This window comes from Chamaea fasciata, unplaced genomic scaffold, assembly GCF_029207755.1.
Source record: "Chamaea fasciata isolate MVZ Bird 193981 ecotype frontalis unplaced genomic scaffold, bChaFas1.0.hap1 SCAF_2, whole genome shotgun sequence".
In the NCBI taxonomy this organism is placed as follows: domain Eukaryota; kingdom Metazoa; phylum Chordata; class Aves; order Passeriformes; family Sylviidae; genus Chamaea; species Chamaea fasciata.
In genome coordinates this window covers 28,643,546-28,667,268 of record NW_027094087.1, presented here as the reverse complement: position 1 = coordinate 28,667,268, position 23,723 = coordinate 28,643,546, and the positions used below count along the sequence as shown (strand labels likewise).

The 23,723-nt window shown below is 38.7% G+C and overlaps 1 protein-coding gene across 1 annotated transcript in view; it reads right to left on the bottom strand.

The window, feature by feature from the left end:
- The window catches only part of WARS2 (tryptophanyl tRNA synthetase 2, mitochondrial), a 38,876-nt gene that overhangs the window by 5,182 nt on the left and 9,971 nt on the right, over positions 1-23,723 (bottom strand). Inside the window, 3 exon segments of the mRNA XM_066175522.1 lie at positions 651-736; positions 2,319-2,399; positions 13,368-13,625. Coding sequence (XP_066031619.1) covers positions 651-736; positions 2,319-2,399; positions 13,368-13,625 — 425 coding nt within the window.

The window sequence follows — 23,723 nt, the reverse complement described above, 5'->3', positions numbered from 1 at the left end:
ATAAAAATAATTCATACATGGTGCACTGTCTTTAACATTTACTTACTGAGACAGTTTAAATCATATTATGAAATACAACCAGTCATGACACTACAAATTGCACTACAAATTCTATCAGCCAGGCTACAGGCTTAGGCATGCTGAGTCCCCAGTTCCTCACTAGGGGCTATTTCCACTGCAGCACACAGTACAACACTGAGAAAACTGATCCAGCCCAGGTACTACAAGCTGCAGTCAATAACTTCCTCTTTTTCACCAGTGTGAACTGGCCTACACAGAATCCCCCACTAATATCGGTATACTCCACACAGACAATTTAAGTACTTCTACAGCACACTGCATAAAATAAAGCATAACTACTTTAAAAAAAGCATATATGTGTGAACATATGCATAATTAAACATCAGTCTGTTATAATTCCCAAAGAATTATTCTCATGTGACCAGCTTTTGCTCTTTACTGCCCTGTCAATAGCTTTTTAACCAGGCTAAATTTCAACCAGCCACTTGAGAGTCTGTCATCCATTTCCAATCTTCTGATCAAATCACACCCAGCTCCCCTGCCCAACAAGTTAGCATGTTGACCTGACAAGAACTCATTCCAATGTAGCTGAACAGACATGGCGCATGGGCTTGCGTTCTGCCTCTTACCTGTATAGCAAAATATCTGCTGCTTGTAGCACAGGGTATGTCAACAAACCAACAGTTCCTTCGCTATTCTGGCTGGCACGCTTCATCTGTTTAGGAAAGAAAAACAGAGAAGAATCACACTATTGACTAATGGTATCAAAGTCTGTGATTTTAAATAATTAGAATTCTGAATAATTGAGTAGTTTATTATGTAGCTCTACAGAAGACAGTGTCATGTAAAATCCACTCCTTATGAATACATTCTGATATACACTTCCATATTACACATGAATCCTACTTTTTAAATAGTGTCTTTAGCAATAAATTTTTGAAACACTTCAAAATGGAGGTATGAATTAATGTCTGTGTTAGAGATCAAGACACAGTGATCACACACAGTCACCAGGACAGCCAGTGACAGCTGGGAGAACTGAGAACTACAGAGGCAGAGTCCAGTGTTGTCTCCATCAGTTCACACAATCCACCTAGTGCATTCAAGTCCTCTACTGCTCCTGATATGGATCAACTAGATCAAGACAGTCAGGCTACAAACACTAATTCTGTTCTAGCACTGGCATATCTATGTTTTCCTTTTAGAAATAGTTAAATATACTAACACCTTTGAAATATGAATTATTTCATTAAGACTGTTCAAATATATTTAGACTTGTCTTACACTCTCCAGCAGATCCTGTACTCTGTCTAATCTCTAAGTTCCTAGGGTTCAGGGAACCTAACTTGCAAAGTCTAGCACCTGTAACACCTATCTGTAGGTCTGAAAAGTCAATCCAGTCAAAGTAGGATTTAAGAGCTTAACTTTAGAACCTCAGGTTTGAAAAGGGTTGCTTTAATCTATGCCATGCATTAACACTGGTTGCTGTATTTCAGTTTTACTGGTTTTATTTAATTAAGAAGGAAAACAGGAAAAAAGAAAACATCTGGAGGTATTTAAGACTGCTCTGAACTCTGCAAGCCAAACTGCTCTTAAGCTGTTGGGTTTTTTTTCTTCTTTTTCAGATACTTCTCTCTCCTTTCTTTTTCTGCTTACTAAATGTCAAAATAAAATACAAGGAAATGCAACGCAAGAACTCTGTTGATGCAGTCACGCTGATGCAACACCAAGATTAAGAAGATGAACATTTTAAACTTGTAAAAGCAAATATTTAAGATACAATATCACTTAGCACATTTTTAATATTTTTAATTTCTATACTCCCCCTTCAAACATATGCCTCTTTTCAACACTTTTCCATGAAATCTACAGAGCAGCCACTCTTTATAGTGGAAAAAGAAAAGCTGTTCATGGAGCTCCTTAATCAGGAAGGCCCAAGATTTCCCCTGCAATATCTTGTATTACTTTTGCATTATTAAATAAGCATTGAAATAACACTGAATGTTCTAGCAAAATCAGTTGAACAACAGTAAACAAACATCTTATTTAGTACAGTTTTTCTGCAAGTCTCTGCCAAAACCAAAATTCTGTAGCTTCCAGCAGGAAAATGTTCACTAAGAGGAACAGACCTGGAAAGGTATGTTTTCCCCCTACCACCACAAGACTACAGAATTGCTTAAACCCAAAGCAAGAATAACCAAGGAATAGTTGGTACTTCATAGATAACAAGTATTTCCAGGGCAACATTTCTACTGAATTCCCATAAATTTCTTTTAAATTTACCGAACTGTCCATACCTTCCACTGGGGCAAACGCAGCAGACGTGGCACATTAGTTAAGCATCCAAGAATCCAGGCAAGTTCTGCATGCTCAGGAACCTGAAAGCAGGAAGTCAGAATCTACTTAAATCTTCTTTTATATGCATATTTTCTCAGAGTCAAGAGAATAAATTGCATCTAAGACCAGAAACCATTTATTTCTGTATATTAATTTTTCAGTAAGGTCAAGGGACAAGTTAATGGAAAGTTTTGGACACTGCCAGGATTGAATGCTCTACATTAAAATAGTATAGCAAGGTTCTTGATCCTATCCACTCGTATTCTAAAAATGAAAGAAAATGCTTTAGCAACAGCAAAGTTGAACACACATGTAAACTCCTTTGCTTGCATACTTGATTCACTCTTTGCAATACTGGCAGGTTTAAATCTTGAAGAGCATACTAACTGTCTCAACGATGTTCAAAGCTTCATGCCTGCAATATGATAAAACAACCCAGACAGAAGGCAGTTAAAAAGTGTCTGGTAACAAGTAAGAATTACGAGGATTATTAATTGCAATTCCTTTGTTGTCACATTTTAAATATAGTAATTTCCTAGCTAGCAGTCATTGGGCTACTTTGGTCACTGATGTGTGAAAGTATCCAATATCCAGACCACAGCTCAGTGGTGAGAAATATTTCAGGTTGATTGTTTCCCTTCTTTCTGCCTTTCCCACAGATTCAGGGTTTTCATTAATTCCCTCATGCTTATTTGACCTGCAATCTTCTGTGCACAAGACAAAGTGCAACAAAATACCGGAGTAAAATGAACTTCATGGAAAACACTAAGCACAGGACTCCTATTTCATCTAGAAGGAATCACCATCTGGTTCAAAGTGGTTTCTCATTTCTTTCTTCCAGTCACGGATGGAGAGGAGATGGTGCTCTGTTGCACTTGTGTTGACAAGAACTCTCTTTAAAAGCTATGCAGTCATTGATTCAACTCTGTCAGATGTTGCTTTCACAGCCAAGAATACACGTGTGTTTCACTGGATCAGTGGATTTGACATTACATCAGTTACCAAAACACCAAGTGATCTACACAGCATTTGTTGGGTTGAATACACAGTTCTGGGTCCTACCAAGTTATGCTCATTTTCCACCTTGAAACACAGAGTCTTTTCCTAAGTAAGACTGAAGTGCTGAATATGCAGAAGAAAAAGTCTGATAAAATGGGGACAAAATACATAAAAGTATACCAAAGGGTAGGGATTTCAGTTGGAGGTTAATGAGTCAGCATTCACCATCCAAATTGCAGTAACTGACTGTATATTGGTGTGTGAATCAGGAGGTTCTAGGCTTAAACCACAAATCATTTGTCAGACTAAATCATGGTTTAAGCTACTGTGTTTTACTTGGCAAGAGGGGCATGAAATTGCTGCGTTCAGTTGGTTATGGTGCATCTGCTCAAATGCTACTCATCTAGCTACAGTATGCCATCAAATTGATTGCATCAATTTGATACAAAAAAAAAAATAAATGGAAGACTTGATGGTGTATATGCCACCAGAAGAATAAAGGCTCAGTCTACTCTTCTTTTCACTGAGCAATGCCCATGGATCACAATCAGGAGAAGCCATTCCCCCAGACAAACTCCATCAGCTTCTTGCTGCAGGTCCATTTAAAACTGCAAGCAAATGTCTTCATTAAACAACCAAAACACAAGAATGTAAGAAATAACACTGTGCTGGATCACAACTAAGGCAATGCAGCCTCGTGCTCTGTTTCCAGGAGTAGCACTTGGGGCAAACACGAGCCTACTGCTTCCTACAGTATCATCCCCTCATCCTTCAGCATCCATAATCATTGCACTAGGGAATATCAGAAGGTATCATCCCTGGCCCAGTCCTGATAATGTATCCAGATTTTCAAGGAATGTGTCTAATCCCTTTTTGAACCAGCTGATACTGCCCACTTCACAACCCCATGGAGCAGCAAGCTCCAGAAGCTTAAACCTGATGTGTAAAGAAATAATTTAGCCACTAATGTACCTATGTTTGTTTACTGGTTTTGAATACCACCACACTTCTTGTATTGCACAATTTGGTGAACAATTCCACATCCAGCCTATTCAGTGTTTTCCTGATTTTGCAAACTTCGATTGCCTATACACCTCAGCCTTCTCCTCTTCAAACTGAAGGAATCCTGACTTCTGATATTTTCCTTCTTAAGGCAGGAACTTCCTTCTGCTGCATGAATATATTTCCTTTGTATCGTATCTAATTCATTAGCTCATTCTGGAGATGTAGGTTCTAATACTTTACCCAATATTCAAAAAAATGGGGACACTAAGGTTTTCTATGGTGGTAAACATAATCTCTATTCATAATACCCTTTCTAGTGATGTGGTGATGATGACATATAATTGGCATTTTTAAAATTGCTTGTGCTGAGCCAATGATTTCAGAGAACTGCCAATGATGACTCCAGGACTTTCTTTCCTACACTGTGTGAAGAAGGTTTAGAATACTTTTACCCAGATGTTTTAAAGTATTTAAAACTCTTCTACCCCTTATTTGCATGTCCACTCTGTTTTATGAGTTCTTTTGGAATTCCTTGCCTTGGCATAGCATTTGGCTACCCATGAGGACTTAGCATTGTCCATGAACTTCCTTCTACCTTCTTCAGGTCGTGAAGGAACATGTTGACCAGAACTGCTCCCAGCAAGAATCCCTGAGGAACATGAATGACCCTACAAAACAATTTTCAGTTGATTCCTATTGTGTTAGGTAGTGTTTATTATGCCATCATAAGGAAAACCTTCGTCAAAGAAGCATCACTTTTCACATAATTTTCATTAAAAAGAGTAGGACTGTTAGAGTGGTATTCTGCTTTCTTTTTTGGTTTATTTTTTTAAGAAGGTTACCCAATAATCTAACTAGGATTTCAAGAAGTAGAAGTATAAAGAGTTCCAATTAATTCAGGCCATTCCGTGCATCCTTTAACCAGTAAAGAACTCAATTTCTTTTGTATTTTAAAATCTGACAACAAACTACTGTCCGGAGCTATGATGTACTTCAGGAATTACCCAATTTTTCAAAAGAGAACAGATAATAATAAAATTAACTCTTTTCCAATGAAGACATAATTTTCTCAGCATGCCCTCTCCCCCAAACACATCAGAATAAAAAAAAATACAAATGGTAGAAAAGCAGAATTACATCTCCAATTAACAAAACTTACAACCACTGACAGTTCCTGAACTGTATGTCAAACCAAATTCCAAGAATGTCACGATCATTGGTAATTTTGAAAATCATCTATCTAATCAATTAAATCCTTCAGGCCATCTTCAGCTACTTTTGTGTCCTGAAAAAAATATAATAGCCTGTTTTCAGTATAAACATTATTTTCTTGGGAAATATTTCTTGCAGCCTTGTTGAAAATGTTTCCAGGAATAACAGTCTTTTAAGTGCTCTATTTATTGTTTCCCTTTACCAAGTCAACTATTTCCCATTAAAAATTTTCTAAAAGATCTTAACCAGATCTATACAGCAATCCCCCCTTTTCAGACAGCCCAAATCCTACCCTTTGCTCTTCTCAGTAAATACAATTTTCTCTCATTTTTCCTGCTCTGTGCTCTTATTCTTTTTAACGGTTTTCTTTCCTAATCTCATACAAGTCTGTAAAAACCATCAACATTTCTCAAAGGGTTGTGATGGTCATCTCTGTGCTACTACCAGGGACACATTTCCTCCTTCAATCCCCATTTCATTAAGCATCCCCCACAACCTGGCTTATTAATCAGTAATCAAAAGAGTTATTTCCAGAGCAAACTACTTATACTCCTTCCTTGTGGCCTGACAAGGCCAAGGCTGCATAGCCAGATTCCTTTTACTTTTTAAAAGCACATGTATTTAACAGAGGTGACCAATTCCAAATGATAATGAGCAGTTATCTAAAAGGCACAAACATTTCTGTTTCTTCACCTGAGTGCCCCGCTCCTCCCTTTTTAAAGACAAATAGCTTCTTCATTATTTACTTGTGTAGCCATCTGAAGTTAGTGAACTCAGGTCACAATTTATACTTGGATCATCTCTGGAGCTTTATATGCTAAAGTACAATCTCAGGGCTTCTTCCTGCAGATCTATTTTTTCGTCCTTGATCCTAGCCATTCCTTACGAAATTATTGCTGATATTCCCTGGCCACAGCCAGTGATATATAGATGGAAAATCAGTAGCTACTTTTAGTCCAAATAATTCTAGATGACTTTTTGTGGTGAGACATAGGGCTGAGGAAGACAACAAGCCATGAGATTCAAGAACAGTGACAGAAGCATGAATACTGGAGGCAAATCAGCAACACTGGGCTTCAGCCTTCTGAGCTTATAATATAAAGTTGTGTGTTGGCAGCTGAAGTGGCTTTCTGCAAAAAGAGAAGCAGTGTTTTATTTTCAAGATGGACTTCCTCAAGTTGCAACCTATAGCCCTTCTCTGTAAGGCACTGCAAATGTGCTGCATATCCATCATGTGGAAACTGCTTCCCCTCAGCAGTGTAACCCCACTAAGGGCTACATTTTAAAGGGGCAGTAAATTTATAAGATTTAATTTTGATAGAGTAGACTACAAATGTATAGTCTCAGGAGGCAATTCAGATACCTGTGTACTAAAAGAAATTGGAACAGAGAAGAGAAAGAGTCCTACATTTAAAAAGAAATTAAACCTTTTTTTAGGACTTTTGTCTCTTCTAGAAGTACCTCTAAGAGCTCCTGCAAAATCCAAGAGGCCCTTTTTAAAAGCAAATGATGCTCACATTTTTCTTGAATAAGAGGTAAGGTTTTATTAATGCCTAACGTTGCAGGCAATATGTTCAAGATACTTATCAACATGTCTCTATATTATACAGCTAAAGAAAGAAAAGGCCATTAACAAGACAAAAAAAAACAGACTACTCTTGAATCAAATGCACACAGTGCACGTACTCTTATGACAGAAAATTTGTCACAGTATCACAAATTCCTGTTCAAAGAAATAATTGATTGAGTAGAATAAATTTATGGCTACAAAGGCAATATCAGATTTAAAGAACATGCTAAGCAATGTACTGAATTGGGGGGTGGTTATCTAGTTATTGTTGGTAAACGTGTCAGTATCTACAGCTTTCACCTTTACCTTGGAACAATTTAGTCACCTAACCTTGTTTATATTTGGCTAAAACATACAGAAATAAGATCTGTCTCTCCTTTCTGAAGAACCTGACCAAGAATATTCATACTGGAATCAAGCTTTACTGATTATAAACCCCGATAAATCACAGCAATTTGCCCAAAGCACCCTTTCCTCTCCTTTATTCATTATGAAATTAACTTATTCTCTGAAACATTCTCCTAGTATAACCCATAATAGTGTTTGAATAATTAGTTTGGTGTGTCCAGAAGACAGGTGAAGAGAGGAAAATATAACAGCTACATAATAGTATGAGATGAAGAAGGTAAATTAAGGCAGAAAAGAAAAAAAAAAAAAGAGAAATCCTAGTGAACCATGACTTTCCTTCCCACTGAGCTCTAGTTATGTCTAGTCCAGTCCATGAGGGAGAAAACAGAGGAATGAGAGAAGCAGAATAATTTTCTAAATTAAACAGTCACATACTTCCTCTTATGACAGGAAGTTTTCAATGGACCATGTTAAATTAATGTACTTTAATGAATTTATAAGCTATGATGCAATGGAAGCTTTTCAGCCTCTCTTAAAATTGGACAAGGGGTAGCATGAATCTATTCAAACTCTGCCCACAAAACAAAGCAGATGGATACTTCTGGAAAATAACAGCAGTGAAACAGAGCATACATTTATATTGTTGTATTTTGGCTTTTGTAGTTAAGGCTAAGACAAATTTGCAAATTCCCACTTCCTAGAGTTACTGCTTCAATCTGCTTGCACACTGCAAGAATACTGCAGCTGATTATACTCAGAAAATAAATCACCCTATCCAGAAGGATGAAAACTGCAATTTTCCGCCCAGAAACTGAACATTATGTTGTCCAGAAACTCACAGGACTCCTCAGAGAAGTGTTCATGCAGCGTATCAAGCACTGCCTGCTGAATCAACTCTGATGGAATTTTAGTTTCTCTTGGGACATTTAGCATGTGTCTACTACAATAGATAGGTGGACAGGAAGAACAGCCTGAGACCACATAAAAGCAAAATCAGTTTCTAATATTGTTTTGACTGTGAAGCAGATGAGATACAAGATGGTTACGGGTAAGAACTGAATTGTGTAGTGTACCCACCACGATTCAGAGCAAATGGATTATATCATATAAGTTTACCATGTGTGCAGATTGCATACTGTCTTCCTTATTTACCCCCTCATAGTCCTTTTTGGTTTTAATAAAAGATCTAAGTTTTATGAAAGATGACTGTTACAGCTTTTATCAGTTATGGTACAATTTAAGGAATATATTTTCTGTTTTTTCTAATAGTCCCACAATATGCTGTATAAGTCATTATTCTATAACTTCCTTTTTATGCCCAGTAGGCAAAGGCAGCCAATTAAAGCATATCTTGACACTATTTTCTCTAAGAGGGTTTCATACATCTTGCAGCTGTACTCCAAATAAAAATGCACTATTTCGAAATACGCATTTGTTTTTTATTTTTTATTTTCACAATTTTTAGTGTATTTTCACTAAAAATTGTCACTTTTCTATAACTTCCTACTTGAGAAAATATAATTAAATAAGCTGTAATGAAAGAAGAGCTTCTCTCACTGGGAGGCCGTTTTACTGTCCAACATACACCACAATTGTTTTTCTAGATATTCTAATTAAATGTGCTTGTTTAGAACCCTTCACAGACAATGTGGTTCCAAACACTACCCTAATTATTCATCGCCATCCTTCTTGCTTCTAAATATTTTCAAGTTATCATCACTTGTTCTTTGTAGCCACTACTTCCCTAGGCTGGAATTCAAGTTTTTATATGGCAATGTAAGTATGGGAGGTATTTGTTCAACTGCAATGTATTAAGACCAAATATACAGCCAGTCATTAACTTACTGTTTGTACATGTTTTAAAACAATGTAATCTATAAATGGCAAATTCTGAAGCATACAAAACTAATTTTCATCCAAATAACACTTGCCATTTATACGTAATTTAGCTGTATATCCAGTACATAAGAACATAGGCCATATGCTCTCTAAACAATACAATAAAAATTTTACTATGCAAAATTTCTGTCACATTTGTTTAATTTTAGTTGAAAGGTGAGGACATCACAGAAATCTTTTCTGGGATTCCAAGTCAACTTCACCTGTATTCTTAACATAACAGCACCTTTTGGATCTAGTATAAGCACGAGAGGTATCTGTTCTCATGACACTTTCTCCCAGCAGTCAGTCTGCGATTCCTATTGTTCAGCTTTTTGTCTCTTGCTTGTATTGAAAAGGATGATAAAGTGTGTGAAAACTCTGGAGGCAGGTATTCCAGATATCTCTGGATTAGAGATTTGAAAAAAGTCTAAGTAAGTAAAATAAGCGAAACCCTTACCAGAAGGCACAGACCTTTTGAGAAACCAAGCAGCATTATTTTTTGTCACATATGGCAAACATATTCCAGAGAAGCAACACAAGCAGCAAAATACAGAAAGTGTAAGCCAAATGAACAAATAAAGAACAAAACACCCCCAACAAAACCCTTTTCAGCAATTCTAGACCATTCTTCTCCAGTGTAATCCAAAGAAAGTGAGAGGACACAATAGCATTTACATGAATGGCTGCATGGGCAATTCCCTCAGTGGGGCTTACCATTACTAGCACACTTCTGTAGTGCAAGAATTTCATTCTGCCTTTACTGTTACAGAATCAGGATACAAAAAAAGTCATTAGTTGTGGTGGGTTTTGGTGATTAAAACTAAAAGTTCATAAACAATAATTTTGTTGCATGATATTTGTTTAAAAATGAACAGAAATGTCACAGGAGTAATTAAAGAAACATTTCTGTGATCTACAGATTTGGTAATTTTCTAGATAGAACTCAAAATGCAACAATAATTACAGCATGCTAAGCTACTGAGAATTCTCTCATTTAGCAGTTTGATCTGCTATTGAAAAAACCCACTCTGTACATATCTAAATACATAATCCAGTTCTCTATTTGTGGCTGGATTTTCAGTGCTTTCCAGCTGACCTTTGGAAGTACACACCCAGTTTCAGTATACAATCAGTTCTGGTCACTTTGCTTTACACCTCAGCCAAATGTTTGTAAACAAAAGTGGGGCTTTTTTAGACCACCCTTGAAGACTGCTACAGTGGCTGAAAAGGAGGCCAGCTCCTATTTTTTTGAAATCTGAGAAATTTCCAATCAAAATCAAGCAATAAACTTTCTTGATTAGCAATAGCTGCAATCCATCTCACACCTTCATTTTTAAGAACAATCATCTCGATATTATGACATTCCATAACGTACTATTTCATTATCATACTAAAACAATAATCACATTAGCAAGGTTCCTGTCTCCTTTCCTCACATCAAGAGCTACACACAGATACTCCTTTTAATTGCTTCCAGAGAAACATCTGGTGCTGCCTATGTAAATGTAACAGATCACAGTGCATCTCTGGGTATACCTGACCACTTCATACAGCTTGTACAGACTTGGTTTGGGGAAGCTGACAAACCACTTCAGCCTGAACCAGTGCTGAAACAGTCTATATTCACAAACAACTGAAATTGTTCTTATGACTGCAGTGTGACAATGAGCTTTCAAAAATATGCTAGAATCAGCCACTTCTGAAAGTTGTATGGGTACTAGTGTGGAAAGTACTGGTAAGAATAACATTCAAGGCATCAGACACGACTCAAACATTTAATCTAATGGCTTAGATTTAATAAGAACAATGACCATTAGATTTGGACACATAAGGACACAGAAACATTGAGGTAAAAAGGCAGTCTATTTAACTGAGGCCAGCCTAACCACCATAAGGAAAATCAGAATCGTATTTGGTGGAAACTTTCATCTGATAAAGCTGAACATGTTTACGTTTAGCTATCTTAGGTTTTCATTGGTTTTTGACTGTATTGTTACTGTAGAAGCACTGCACAAAGAGCCATCATTTCCTGAGTCTGACACTTTCTCTTTGGGGGCTCAAAGATACAATCTCTGCATTATTATATTGTGAAAGATACAACATACTTTCTGTGGCTGAGAGCAATGCAAGATCCTCATTGATAATCTGCTGGCTTCAAGGGAAGCCTGAGTGTTGGTTTCAGCAAGACCTGGAATAGCACTAGTTTAGCTTTTAGACCAGTAGGAACATAAGAAAAGCAACACTGGACGTGATCAAATATCCATCTCTGACAGCAATCAACAACAACAAAAAAAAGAACGTAAATGCAGAAAAGAATGGATACTCTCCCATCTGTGGTTTCCCCACTTCCTGTAGAGGTGACTGCTCAGATCTCAACAGTCCCAAAGCAATTTTTCAGATTAATTTGTCAAGTCCCTTTCTGAATTCATATAAATTTCAGCATGCACTGTATCCTGTGTCAAGGGGCTTTGTAGCCCAACTGTGGATTTTGTGAAATGCAGCATTGTTATGCTTGTGTTGAATCTTCCAGGTGTTAACGTGTTTTGATATTTGTCAGTTCACATTCTTCAGTGGAAAAAACAATTTCTTGATATCACTTGCAGTTTTATAAACCTTCACTTTATTCCCCTCTAACCATAACCTGCAAAGCATTTATCCTTCATGCTGAAGAGTCCTGTGTATCTAGTCACTGATCCTGTGTTGTAACTAATTGAATTGTTCAGTTGCTTGAAAACAAGGGAAAAACCCCTCTAGACTGGGTTTTACTGCATCATTGGCTTGTAACTCACCTTGTGATTATTCCAGCTAATGACTTTATCATTTTGAGGCTGAGAAGTCAGAGTAGAGGAAAATTAAAATCCAAGCCGGTAACATATTTAAAATGATAAACAGATTTGACAAAAACGAACTGAATTTATTTAAACATATTTCCACTAGAATTCTGAGCTCATCTATTTAGACTGGTTTTTTAATACAGAGGAAAAGTGAAGCAGGAAGTATATCTGTCTTCATCAATTCATTATTCACCAGGGATATAGAGCAATGATTGCCATTTGCAGTTTAACAACTCCAGGAAACTCTGCCTGTAAAGAATCGTGTTGAAAGGGAGAATGCAACACCACTTCAGCCTGCACTGATAAAATTCAGATTCTGTTTGCACATCACCTTTGCAGTTCTGTTGGAAGGTGGACACCCACTTATGGGTGTCTTCACATGAGCAGAAGCTATGACACATCTGTGTCTGTGGAAATTACAGAAGTTTGCCAGTTTAGAGTCAATAACAGAAAGTTAATTGAGCAAGAAACCAAGTTGTGTTCCAGGAAAATATAACACGTGGTAGCTATATGCCAAGTGGGAAGGTAAGCCCAGTACCCCTTGGGGTAGTCAAGAGAAGCACCTGGTTTACATATGAACTACCAGATCAGATGGAAAAGCATGCACATGAAAAGGTTATAGCAAATAAGGGAAAATACGACCCAGGGAAGATGTAACCCCTGGATGATGGAGGTGGAACTGATACAAAACTTACGACGTTAATCACCTGTTACTTTGTGATTACTATGCAGCTGGCAGAATAAGTGGCAAGAGCTGATACAAAAGCATAGAAACATGTTTTCCTTACCTTTATGGTTACAAAGGCCACGTTTATGCATTTATGAGTTAACCTTTTGTGACTAAAGTAAGACTTACAGAGACAAATTAGCGGTCTTCTAAGAGGCCTTTGAAGCATTTTGCTCATAACCTGCACAACCTCCTAGCTCTGCTTCAGAAATTTACAGTGTACTTATCCCTAAATGGGCTTCTTAGTCATAGTTGCAGCCTTCAAAATTTCAAAACTGCAGCAAGGGATAAGTTTAAAATCCAACACTGCTAACACTGCTAGGACCACCAACACAAACATGATAAACAAGTTCAGCAATGCTATGCTCACTCATTAAGATGTGTGGAAAGCCACTTAAATCAGTTAAAAATCCAACATAACAGGAGCACTCACCAGTGACTGCCGGAACAGGAAACACTTCTTTGGGTCAATCCCACAGGCAAGGATGGCAGCAGTGGTGTCCAGGATGTTCTGGCGCAGGACAGCTGGCTCCTTGGGCATGGTGAGAGAATGCATGTCCATAATGCTGTAGAGCACTGAGCTGCATTTTTCCTGCAGACTCACCCAGTTCTGAATGGCTCCAAGGTAGTTACCCAGATGAGGGGTCCCAGTTGGCTGGATACCAGAGAAAATCCGATCCACTGCCACATTCTGTGACAAAGCATTGGCAAAATTAACACACACTCTTTTTTTTTTTTTTTGACAGATTCTTTTATATTTTGAAGTAATTTAAAAAGCCTCATTTATGCCTGTTTCTTCTCCCCTCCTGTCAGCATATTAATGTATAAATGACCTCAGAATGGATAATTGCAATAAGTCAGTTAAAATACTCTATATTACAGCAGCGAGACTGACAACTACCATAACTTTAGGCTGTCAGACGTGGCATATGCAAAAAAATACAGCTGTAAACAAGATCAGCGAAAAGTTGGTCTCAGAAACCAAGTGGTAGATTCTTTCATCTTCTTTTGTACCAAAGCTGTATGTTTCTCTTTAGTTTCTATATCCACACTTCAGTTTCTATATCCACTCTGATATAGAAACTTAGGGTCACAGAGAGAAATCCAAATATTTTTGTTGCAAACTCACGCAATGTCCCAGTAGACTGCCATCTTAACTCCCATGAACATTGAAGTCTTATTTTTGCTAGCTGCAATGAACATTTTGAGTAGTTCCTGAAAGAAACCTACTTCTTGACCCAAAGGTCAAAGAATAATGAAAGAGATCATCAAAGTCCTGAAACTCCCCATTTTGGCAGCAATAGAATTTCTAGAAGAGCTCTACAAAGAAATACAGCTATAGCTCAAGATCACACCTGGAATACTGTCCATTCATCAGGAACAGTAAAATGTCAACATCAGAAAAGAGTTCACAGAGAAACAGCAAAACCAAAAAAAGACTAAGAAGCTGAGGTTGTGAGCAAAGATTAAAAAGCTTGAAACATGTATAGCTTGGCTAAGTGACAGTTACCATCTTAGAAAGTTTGTTTTCCTGCATCCCAGCCCTCCATCTGACCATTTTCTCAGAGCTCGGAACTGTCAGCATATGATCAATTACCTCCCTGAGCTTCCCAAAGAATTCCACCATATTCAGAAGTAGCTCAGCAATGTTTTATGTGAAAATGCCTGTTACATGCCAAGTTGTAAGAGCATGCAAGACCACTCAACTTACAAATGAGGGTCCTTCCACCACAGCAAGCTGTACAGTACAAATCCTCAGACTCAGTTGTGCAGCAGGATCATCAACTTCATTATGCCTGTGGCTGCACGATTTTTTTTTCTGCTAACTTTTATGAGCAACATCTATAACTTAGCAGGAAGACTTTATTTACTGATGTAGTCTGTTTTCTTTTCTGCGAATCTCTCACAAATGTGTGTGGGAGAAAAAAAAAGTCATACAACTATTAAACCACACAAAACAGCTGTAAAAGTCAAGGCCAAGTACCATTATTTTAACTATTAAAAAAAGGACTTCAAATTGACTTAATTCATTTTGACTCAGACTTGAGAAAAATCATTGACAAAGTGTTTCCAAGTGGAATAGGTGGGTTTTTTTACTTTTAACCATGATCCATAGTTCAGAAAAGCCTAGACTATTTCTTTCTAAATTTGCTGAAAAATTCTCCTTTCTTTTAAAGTAACTTTGTTTTCCAGATCACGACAATTTTCTTACCCAACTTTAAAGCGTTTGTGCTGACAGACAAGAGCAGCTTTGGGCTAGCTGCCATGCTAATTTCTCCTGCTCACATTAATGCCTACACATTTAAGCCTTGATGGTAACCCCTTCACCCCATCCCAAACATCTTCTTGACTTCTAGTATATTCTTGAGTCAGTTTCTTAGTGCTCTTGGAAAACCTCCAGCACAAGGCTTCAAGGTAGTCACTTGAAGCAATGAAAAGCACACCACTTCTTCCAACGGCAATTCCAGCTTCCAGTCCTTGTGTTCCAGTCCTCGACCACCCATGTGCCTCTTTTCTTCATTACACAAAAATGGAGTCATGATACTCAATCTCTCACTCAGCATTTGATTCCTTGTTTTCCTAGGAACCTACATCAGAGCATTTCTCACCACTCACAGAATCCACTCACCTCCCACTAAGCTACTACCTGGCCCAGGACTGCAGCCAGCTTCCTGTTAACACTGAGAAGGGCCAGGTTCTCTCCTACAGAAGGAGGCATTCAACATTCCAATGTGTATAAATTGGATGAAGTCTTATAGAAACTTGGGATTCACGAGTCTTCACAGCTGTATTTCTATTACCACAGGCCTAGAGCAGCTGCTAGGCAATGCAACAGGTACTTTACAGGCATAACATTTGTCTTTTGTGTCCTATGTTTCTTAACCAAGACAACAAGAAGTCTGGAAGGATATAGTTGACCAGTAATATGGTGTTCGACTCGTATTGGGATCCCAGAACAGTTGGTTGTTTGTCAAATCACATAACCTTTTTTCATGTCCATGTCTCCCCTCACTAAGTTCAAATAATGATGCTCCTTCCCACAATTACTTCTCCCCACAGTACTGCTTTCTTTCTGGTGCCCATTTATATGCCTGTTAAACAACACTTTTCTTCACAGACCGTACTTCTTATAGCCCTACTCTCCAATTTCTTAAAAGACAATTTCATCCCTCCTGTATTCTTTTCTTCCTCCACTTGTGCTTTGCACCCCTTGCTTCCTCAAAGAGCTCTTACATACAGCTCTTGATATACAGCTCTTACTGTGTATCAAGACAGTAAGAAGGCACAGATAATGCCACGTTAAGGTTATTACTATTATTACTAATAAAGTTATTACTGCCTTGACTCCAGGGACTTTATGTAAAATGTGTTTTCTACCTGCAGTTACAAAAGCTAAGGAACTTTATCACCTGCCAGAAATCCACTGTGGACCACATCAATTAAAATATGTTAGGATGACCAAGTTAAAGCATAGTGCAGAACTTGCACATCTCCCAACTTCAGTCTAGTAAAAGACAGCATCACCTGACCTGTCTCCTGATGTTACTGCTTCTTTTCCCTAGGACCCTGAAGCTGGTGCTACTTCAGCGCAGGAGCAGCTCTACCTCCTGGGGTACCTGTGTGTTATACCAGGGCACAAGAATTTCTGCGCAGTCAGCACAGATCAGCTCATGTGCCACTACTTTGACCCAAAAACCGCTGACACCCTGAGCCTGTGGAGAACAGTTCCATCTAGAAACTTTGTTGGTCCCCAAGTCAGGCATACTCTATTCCCTTGCAGCTGCAGTCCTTGCTTTGTATGTTTCCCATAACATGTTCATTATCTGCCTTTTCAACTTCTGCGATCACTGACCAGTCTGTAGACAATGCTATTGTGAACATTTGGATGTATTGGCAAAATTGTGTTCCTTAATGTGAGTACAATACACTCAATACGTAAAAATGCAATAGTGACATTTAAACAGGCAGTTTGAGAATGCCTTTCACCAAGAAAATACAAGACATCATTGTCTCAGCACAAACTGTATGTTCAAATACTGTATGAACTCCAAATACTCAAAGGCTAACAATGAGCTAATGAAAGGTAGGTCTGTTGTAATACTACACAAGTTAGCATCTGGTGACACACTACATGTTGAAAAGAAAAGACACAATGTACAATGTCAAATGGACCCAGTTTTATAGAAAGAAAGAACCAAGCTCTCTAACCATTAAAGAGAATACCTGTGAAGGCAGGCATGACATCTTTAATAGTGCTTTGTATGTTCAAATGGTAAACAAACACTTACAAAAGGTTTGTTCAGTAAAAGGGCAATAAATACCAAGTGAAACATTAGAAACAAACAGTAGCAGTATTATATTCAGTCTAAGCTCAGCAATTACTTAACCTGAAGTAGAGAATTCACAGAAATAAGTAAATCCAATAATGAAAACTGAGCTAGGCTGAACCTGAGTGAAGCATTAGCAAATCCGTTACAAAGAACAAACCCATACTGGCTCCCAGCTGAGGGACCAGTTGACCAGAAGTCTTTCATCTTTAACTCCTTTGATTCCATTTAACAACATAAAGCATGAGAAGTTACAGCAAACAGGGTGGCATGAAATATTCCATTGTGTTAGCAGAAATCTATATTAAAAAAAGCCCACACAAAACACCCTCAAATGAATCTTGGATTTCTTGCACTAAAAATATACAGAGAACATTGCTCCTTTGGAGGGAGTTTATGTTCCCTGTTTGTTCACTCCGTGAGAAGCAGCGGGCAGCATAGCAGCGTGGCAGGGGACTTCTGCCTGGTACCATGAAATCATGGGGCTGGAATGCACTTCAATGGAGCTGTTAGGTCAGGGGATGGGAGCTGTGTGCTCCAAAGTACTGGAGCTGGAAAAGGATAAAAACAAAAGGAGCGAAGACTTCCCAATGGAGCAGAGTGAAAGCCACAAGACATGCAGCTCCAGCCCACAGGCACTCACTCATTCAGACATCTGTAGTGAGCACAGTGTGAGCCTGCTGTTCGCATGTTTAACTCTGTGTGGTGTGTGCACCTACACCAGCAGTGCTGCACGTTAATCCTCACGCCTGTTAAGAGCGCAGTATCTGACAGACGACTTACCATCCACTACTTGTTTTCTCTCTGAAAGACCTCTGCATGGCAATTCTAAACACCACAGTGCATTTCTCAGCTGCATTACTGAATGAAGCTTGGCCCCAAACCCATTAAGATTCAGGTGTTCTCTCACCTAACCTCTCTTTTGTCATGACATAAACAACTGCCACTCCTTATACTGAAAAAAGTATCAACATCCAAATGCTCTCAAATAATCAGGAATAAGCATTAGATCCTTATCCCAGAGGAGGATGGCTGAAGTCTGGTCCTACCATCCTGTAGCATGGCCATATCCATTTTCAATGTAAATCAGAATAGATGACAGCTTCCAAAAATTCAATTCTGCTCTCTTGGACCAAAGCAAACTTATCTCTGTATGGAGGGAGAGCTACAACTGTCGAGGCCTCAATTCAGCAGTCAAAACCACAATCATTCCCTCTCATGAGATAGATGAGCCAGAACTAGAAGACACACCAAAGCTGATAAAGGAAAAGATCCATGTAGATCCAAGCATCCCATGTTATAGCCAATTCTTGGTATCCTGGTTATACATTTCATGTTTGGCTTTATGAATTCTGTGGCTGCTGAACACAAGAAATTATTTACCTGTTGAATACACGTATTTGCCTAGTACAGTCAAGAAAAAACATCTCAAATATGTAGTAAAATCAGTCATAAAACAGTTCCCCTTTCATAAAGAGTTACAGAAATACAATCAAGTGAAAGCATTCACAAGACTTAAGTTTTCAGAATCTCTCTTCTTTACAACTCCACATAAATATTGCCATCATACACTGAAATGACAGCAGACAAGCTACAATTATACGGTAACCTTATGCCTACACTTTCATCTCTTTCGGGTTTTAAAAACAGAGAAATGTAGCACCCATTCAAGGAGGTAGGAGAGAGTTGCCAGTAGACAAACAATTCTCAGACTGTTTTTTCCTTTTATTTTGGCATAGGCATGTTATAAAATTACATAAAAGTATACATAAATATGTGGCTTGTTAGAGTCCAGTTAAGACCTATTGTTTAACACAACAAACCATTAAATGATCACATTAATCCTGCCCTAGAAGCACAGAGGCGGTGCCTGTCAGCTTCTCAATCTACCCAATCATGGGGGGGGGAGACATCTTCACATCTTCAAAATCAAGTTCCAAGGAGGCTTTTGCTAATTATAATCTTGGACTGACTGAAGGTAAGGACAAAGCTTTAGACTAACTAGTTTATTTGGACTTTGTTCATGACTTTAGCCCAGCAGCATAACAGATGAAAGATAGGTTTATGTCTCCATCTATAATATATCTTATAAATATTTTAATTTCTAAATAATAAAAAGACTGACTCATAATCTCACCCTGGGCTGAAACAAAATCAAGAGATTTTAGACCCAAACCCCACAATGTTACAGAAAATTATGAGAGTATTACAAGAGCAGCTGCAACAGAAATCACCTCCCAAGCCACAGCGGTGGTTACTATTCACATGCTATAGCATTTAGCTGCCCTGCTTTATTTTAACAGCCATTTACTCGGGGCAGAACAGGTGAAGAGCCAAGTGAGATCCGCAGCATCGGAGCTAATTCTAAACACAGGTGGTGGGCACAACAGAGAGAGCAGGAAGTCAACAGGAGAATCACTGCTGACATGTAGGACAGGGAAGATTGATGGCTTCCCTCTCTAGTTTTCCCCACTGTGTAGGCACGCAGGGGGTGGGGGAAAGGGACGGAGAAGCTGCTGTGCTGGCGACATAACACACCACAAGCCTCCACAGCACCAGCGCTGATTAATGACACTGGAATGACTCAGGAAACAGCAAAGGATCATTCACAGACTTTGCTCTTCTTGTTATAATTTTATTCGTGGGGATTCATTTTGCCCCAGCTGTCCCAAGCTGAAGCAAATTCAAATTTGCCAGACGAAAAGAAAATGTGAAAGTCAAAGGGAAGAAAGAGCAGCATAAGCAAACACAGACATGCATAAAACACAAAATTTGGAAAATTTGAAATTTCAAACATGAAGATCCTCTCAACAGGGATCAAAAAAGGGAAGAAAAATAAAACTAGAACAACACAACCAAAAACTTGCTCCAACTTCAGAGACAAAAGAAATTCTTTGGCTGACAAAAGTCACCAACTACTGCATCTTTTGCATCTGTCCACAATTTTTTATTTCCCTTATTAATACTTTGCAACTTCAAAGCTCTGGTTGCTAAAACAATATGCTCGTCTGTTAACACTGGCTTAGCAAAACCTGTCTTGAGACAGTTATTAAGCTGCAAAATGAAGCGAAGCCAGACTAGTCAGATTTTACTAGCTGAAGCATAAATTTTAAAGCCTAATTGGGACAATTTAAGTAATGTTGTTACAGAAAGAAAAAAAATGAAGGAAAAGGGAAACTTAGGAGCAGTGTATGCATTACATACTTTGTTTCATTTATTGTTTTTAATGCAATTACTTCTCTGCAAACTTACTGTAGAAACTTTTAAACATGTTTATTTTAATCTGATAATTCAATATGTCCAATTCATCTGGTACAAATGCTACTTCAACATGCTTAATTCTTAAAATGAGAGGCGAAAGATCTAATACTAAATTAGAAAGAAACACATTTATACCAACGCACATTTTCAGGTAAATCACTTCTGAGAAAAGATTAACCCATTGCCCAGAAGCTGAACTAAATTAAGATTTAAACAGCACTGCCTAGGATCCCTTTCTTGACTGGCAAATGCACTCCTATTTAAACTTCAGTAGGACTTTAATATTTATATTTCAAATGAGAAACACATTTAAAGGAGGAACATTTACAGCACATACTAACCCCACCCTATAAATTTAACTCTGCCCTCTAGGGCTAGCAGCAGAACTCAGTGGAACTGCGGCTGGGTTAGGCTGCCCTCTCACGCTGCCTTGGTACAGATGACTCAGCAAATGGCTCCTTTCATGTGGCTCGCTGCATCCCGCAAGTGGATTCTCTCATTTGCTTTATGAGCCCCACGTGCCACTCGGGGTGCTAATGACAGCTGCACTGACAGAGCCGAGCATTATCTACAGCAGGCTGCCACACACCACAAGGTTCCTCTGGACCTGAGGCAGGCACAGACCCTTCCCTCCCGTCTGGAGTGGAATGGGGGATAAAACCTCTGGTGAGGGACCTGGAGGCAGCCAGCAGCAGCCCGGCTCAGAAGAGCTGGCTCCAGTTCTCTGCAGAGGCCCTGGACAAGAACCTGTGCTAACATTTGTGCAGAGCCGATGAAGGAACCAAGCACTGGGTCTGCATGCAGCCAACAGCAGTCAGCAATCCTACCCTAAACCGCAATGCCTTCCTTAGCAAGGACACAGCCTGGTGGTTTTTATTTTTTGTGCTGTGCTCCTTACAGCTCTCTATGGCAACTTGAAGGACAGCATGTTAGAGCTCCTGGTTAAAGCTAAGCCATAACCCAGCTACAGAGCAGGTGCAATGGACACTGAAACATCCACTACTTCTGCACCTCCTGGGTTTCAAAGGTGTGCACAGAACTGCAATTAATGGCCTCAGATGTTGCTTGATGCAACCTTAACCCTGATTAATGATTCTCAGACCATTTACTTGCCTTTTTAAAGCTAGGGCAATAAAGTTTCTCCAGTCAAACTATCTAACCATAGACATTAACTGAAGGTCTTATCAGTCCATTCCACCCAGGGTAGGTGAAAGGCTAAAGGAATTTATAACAGTATTTTTAAAGAATTACCACATAAGGAAGGTAATTAGAGCCTCACTGACAAGAAGCTGCAGCTGGAGCTAAGCCTGAACTATCAGCAGGAACGTTCTGGCCAGACAGACAAGGCAGGAAGGTAAAGTCATATTGGTATATGCTGCTTCCAAAACCATCAGATGATGCACTCAATGCCCAAAAGCTGAAAATTTGACAGTTCCAGTACTGCAGGCATTGCTTGGACGAGGTGGCACCAGGGAAAAGGAGAGGGAGAAGCAGGACAACCTTTGTTACACTGTGAGGGACACCCTTAAGATACAAATCCATATAAAAAGTAGTTTACTGTCCATTGAACAATGTGGTTGAACCAGCAACAACTAAAGTTTTCAGGCACAGGTGCCTCCTGGAAACAGCTCCCCAAAGCACCCATCAGGTCTGGCTTCTTTCTCATCCATATGCAGCCCCACAAAGCACACTAGCATGGAAGGACTGGGCCAGGGAGCTCACAGAGAACCTCTTGCTCCACTCTGTGACCTCATGCAGTTACTCTGTATCAGTCAGCTCAACTTCAGCTCCTGGAAAAAGACAGGAACAAGTAACAACCTTGGAGGAAATTACAGAAATAACAGGAGACAGCAGTATTTCTCAAAAACTAATGCCTCTCAAAAACTCTGATTGCCTCTAGCACATGAGATGCTAGAATGGAGAAGAAATGCTACAGGTTATATGCTGGTTTTCATTAAGTTCCAATACTATCTCAGTTACCAACAAGCTAGAGAAATAAAATCTCAAATACACTATTATATGCTGGGGGTGAAACTGGAGAGAAAAAAAAAAATTCCTGAAAACAGCACTTATTGATGGCTTACAATGGTTGGGGAAAGATACATCAAATACAGTTTTCCAGGGTTTTGTGCTGGGTATGATATTGTTTGATAATTTTTTTATCTCCAAATAGGAAATCTAGATGATGAAATGGAGTATTCATTAAATCTGCAGACAAAACAAAGTTGGAAGGATGATATGGGCTCAAAATAGTCTTGACAAAGCAAAGAAATGGTCTGAAAAAACAGAATGCTATTTACCAGGCAAAAGTACACAGGTTCGTACAGAGAAGTCTACTCAACCACACAAACACAGGAAGGAGAGCAGCTGTCCAGGCGACAACTACAGAACAGGGTCTGGGGGGGTTGTAATATTTTAAAAGGTGAGCATGAATCAATATCATGCAGCTGCAAAACCACCACATTTATGAACTACACAAAAAAAAAAATGTACAGGAATATATGAATAGGATGAAAAACCAGTAGATAGAAAACAATTTGCTCATTTTATTCAGGATGAGGATGGCCTCCAGCCACAGAAGTGGAATAGTTTTAGGTCCTGTATTTCAAAACAGTGGTAGAAAGAGGCCATAGAAGTTCAACCAAGTCCAATGCGTGACCTGAATAAAAAAAGACTACAGAGGAAAACCCAAAGTGCTTTTAGTCCAGTGGAAAGAAGACTGTGAAAGTAAAAGGTGTTAAACAATGAGCTCAAGATGAAGTAAGAAAGATTCAGATCAGCTGTAAAGAAAAGTTTACAAGAATAAGGAAAAAAACCCACATTTCAGAAGAGTGCTTAGAGAGGTTTTTTATTAGAAATAAATAAATATGTAATGTGTTGACAAAGATGTAAAGGCACTTAATTTTTATTTTGGGCCAGAGGAAATACCAGATCACCCCAAACAGGGTCTGTTGTAGTCCTCTGAACCCATGATGTTACATAAGTATGATTAAAGTCCAAGTGAGATGACCAAAGAGGATGGAAAAGGAATCAGAATTCTGTTAAGGTAGATTAGATCTCATGGCATTCCAAAATTCAAGTCCTTCTACCTGCATTCAACAAAAATGTAAGAATTGAGGCCTTTACACTGATAGCAGCTGAACACTGACAAGCTTTGAAAAACCATTCCGTGTTGTTGAAAAATGGGAAATACAAGTTAA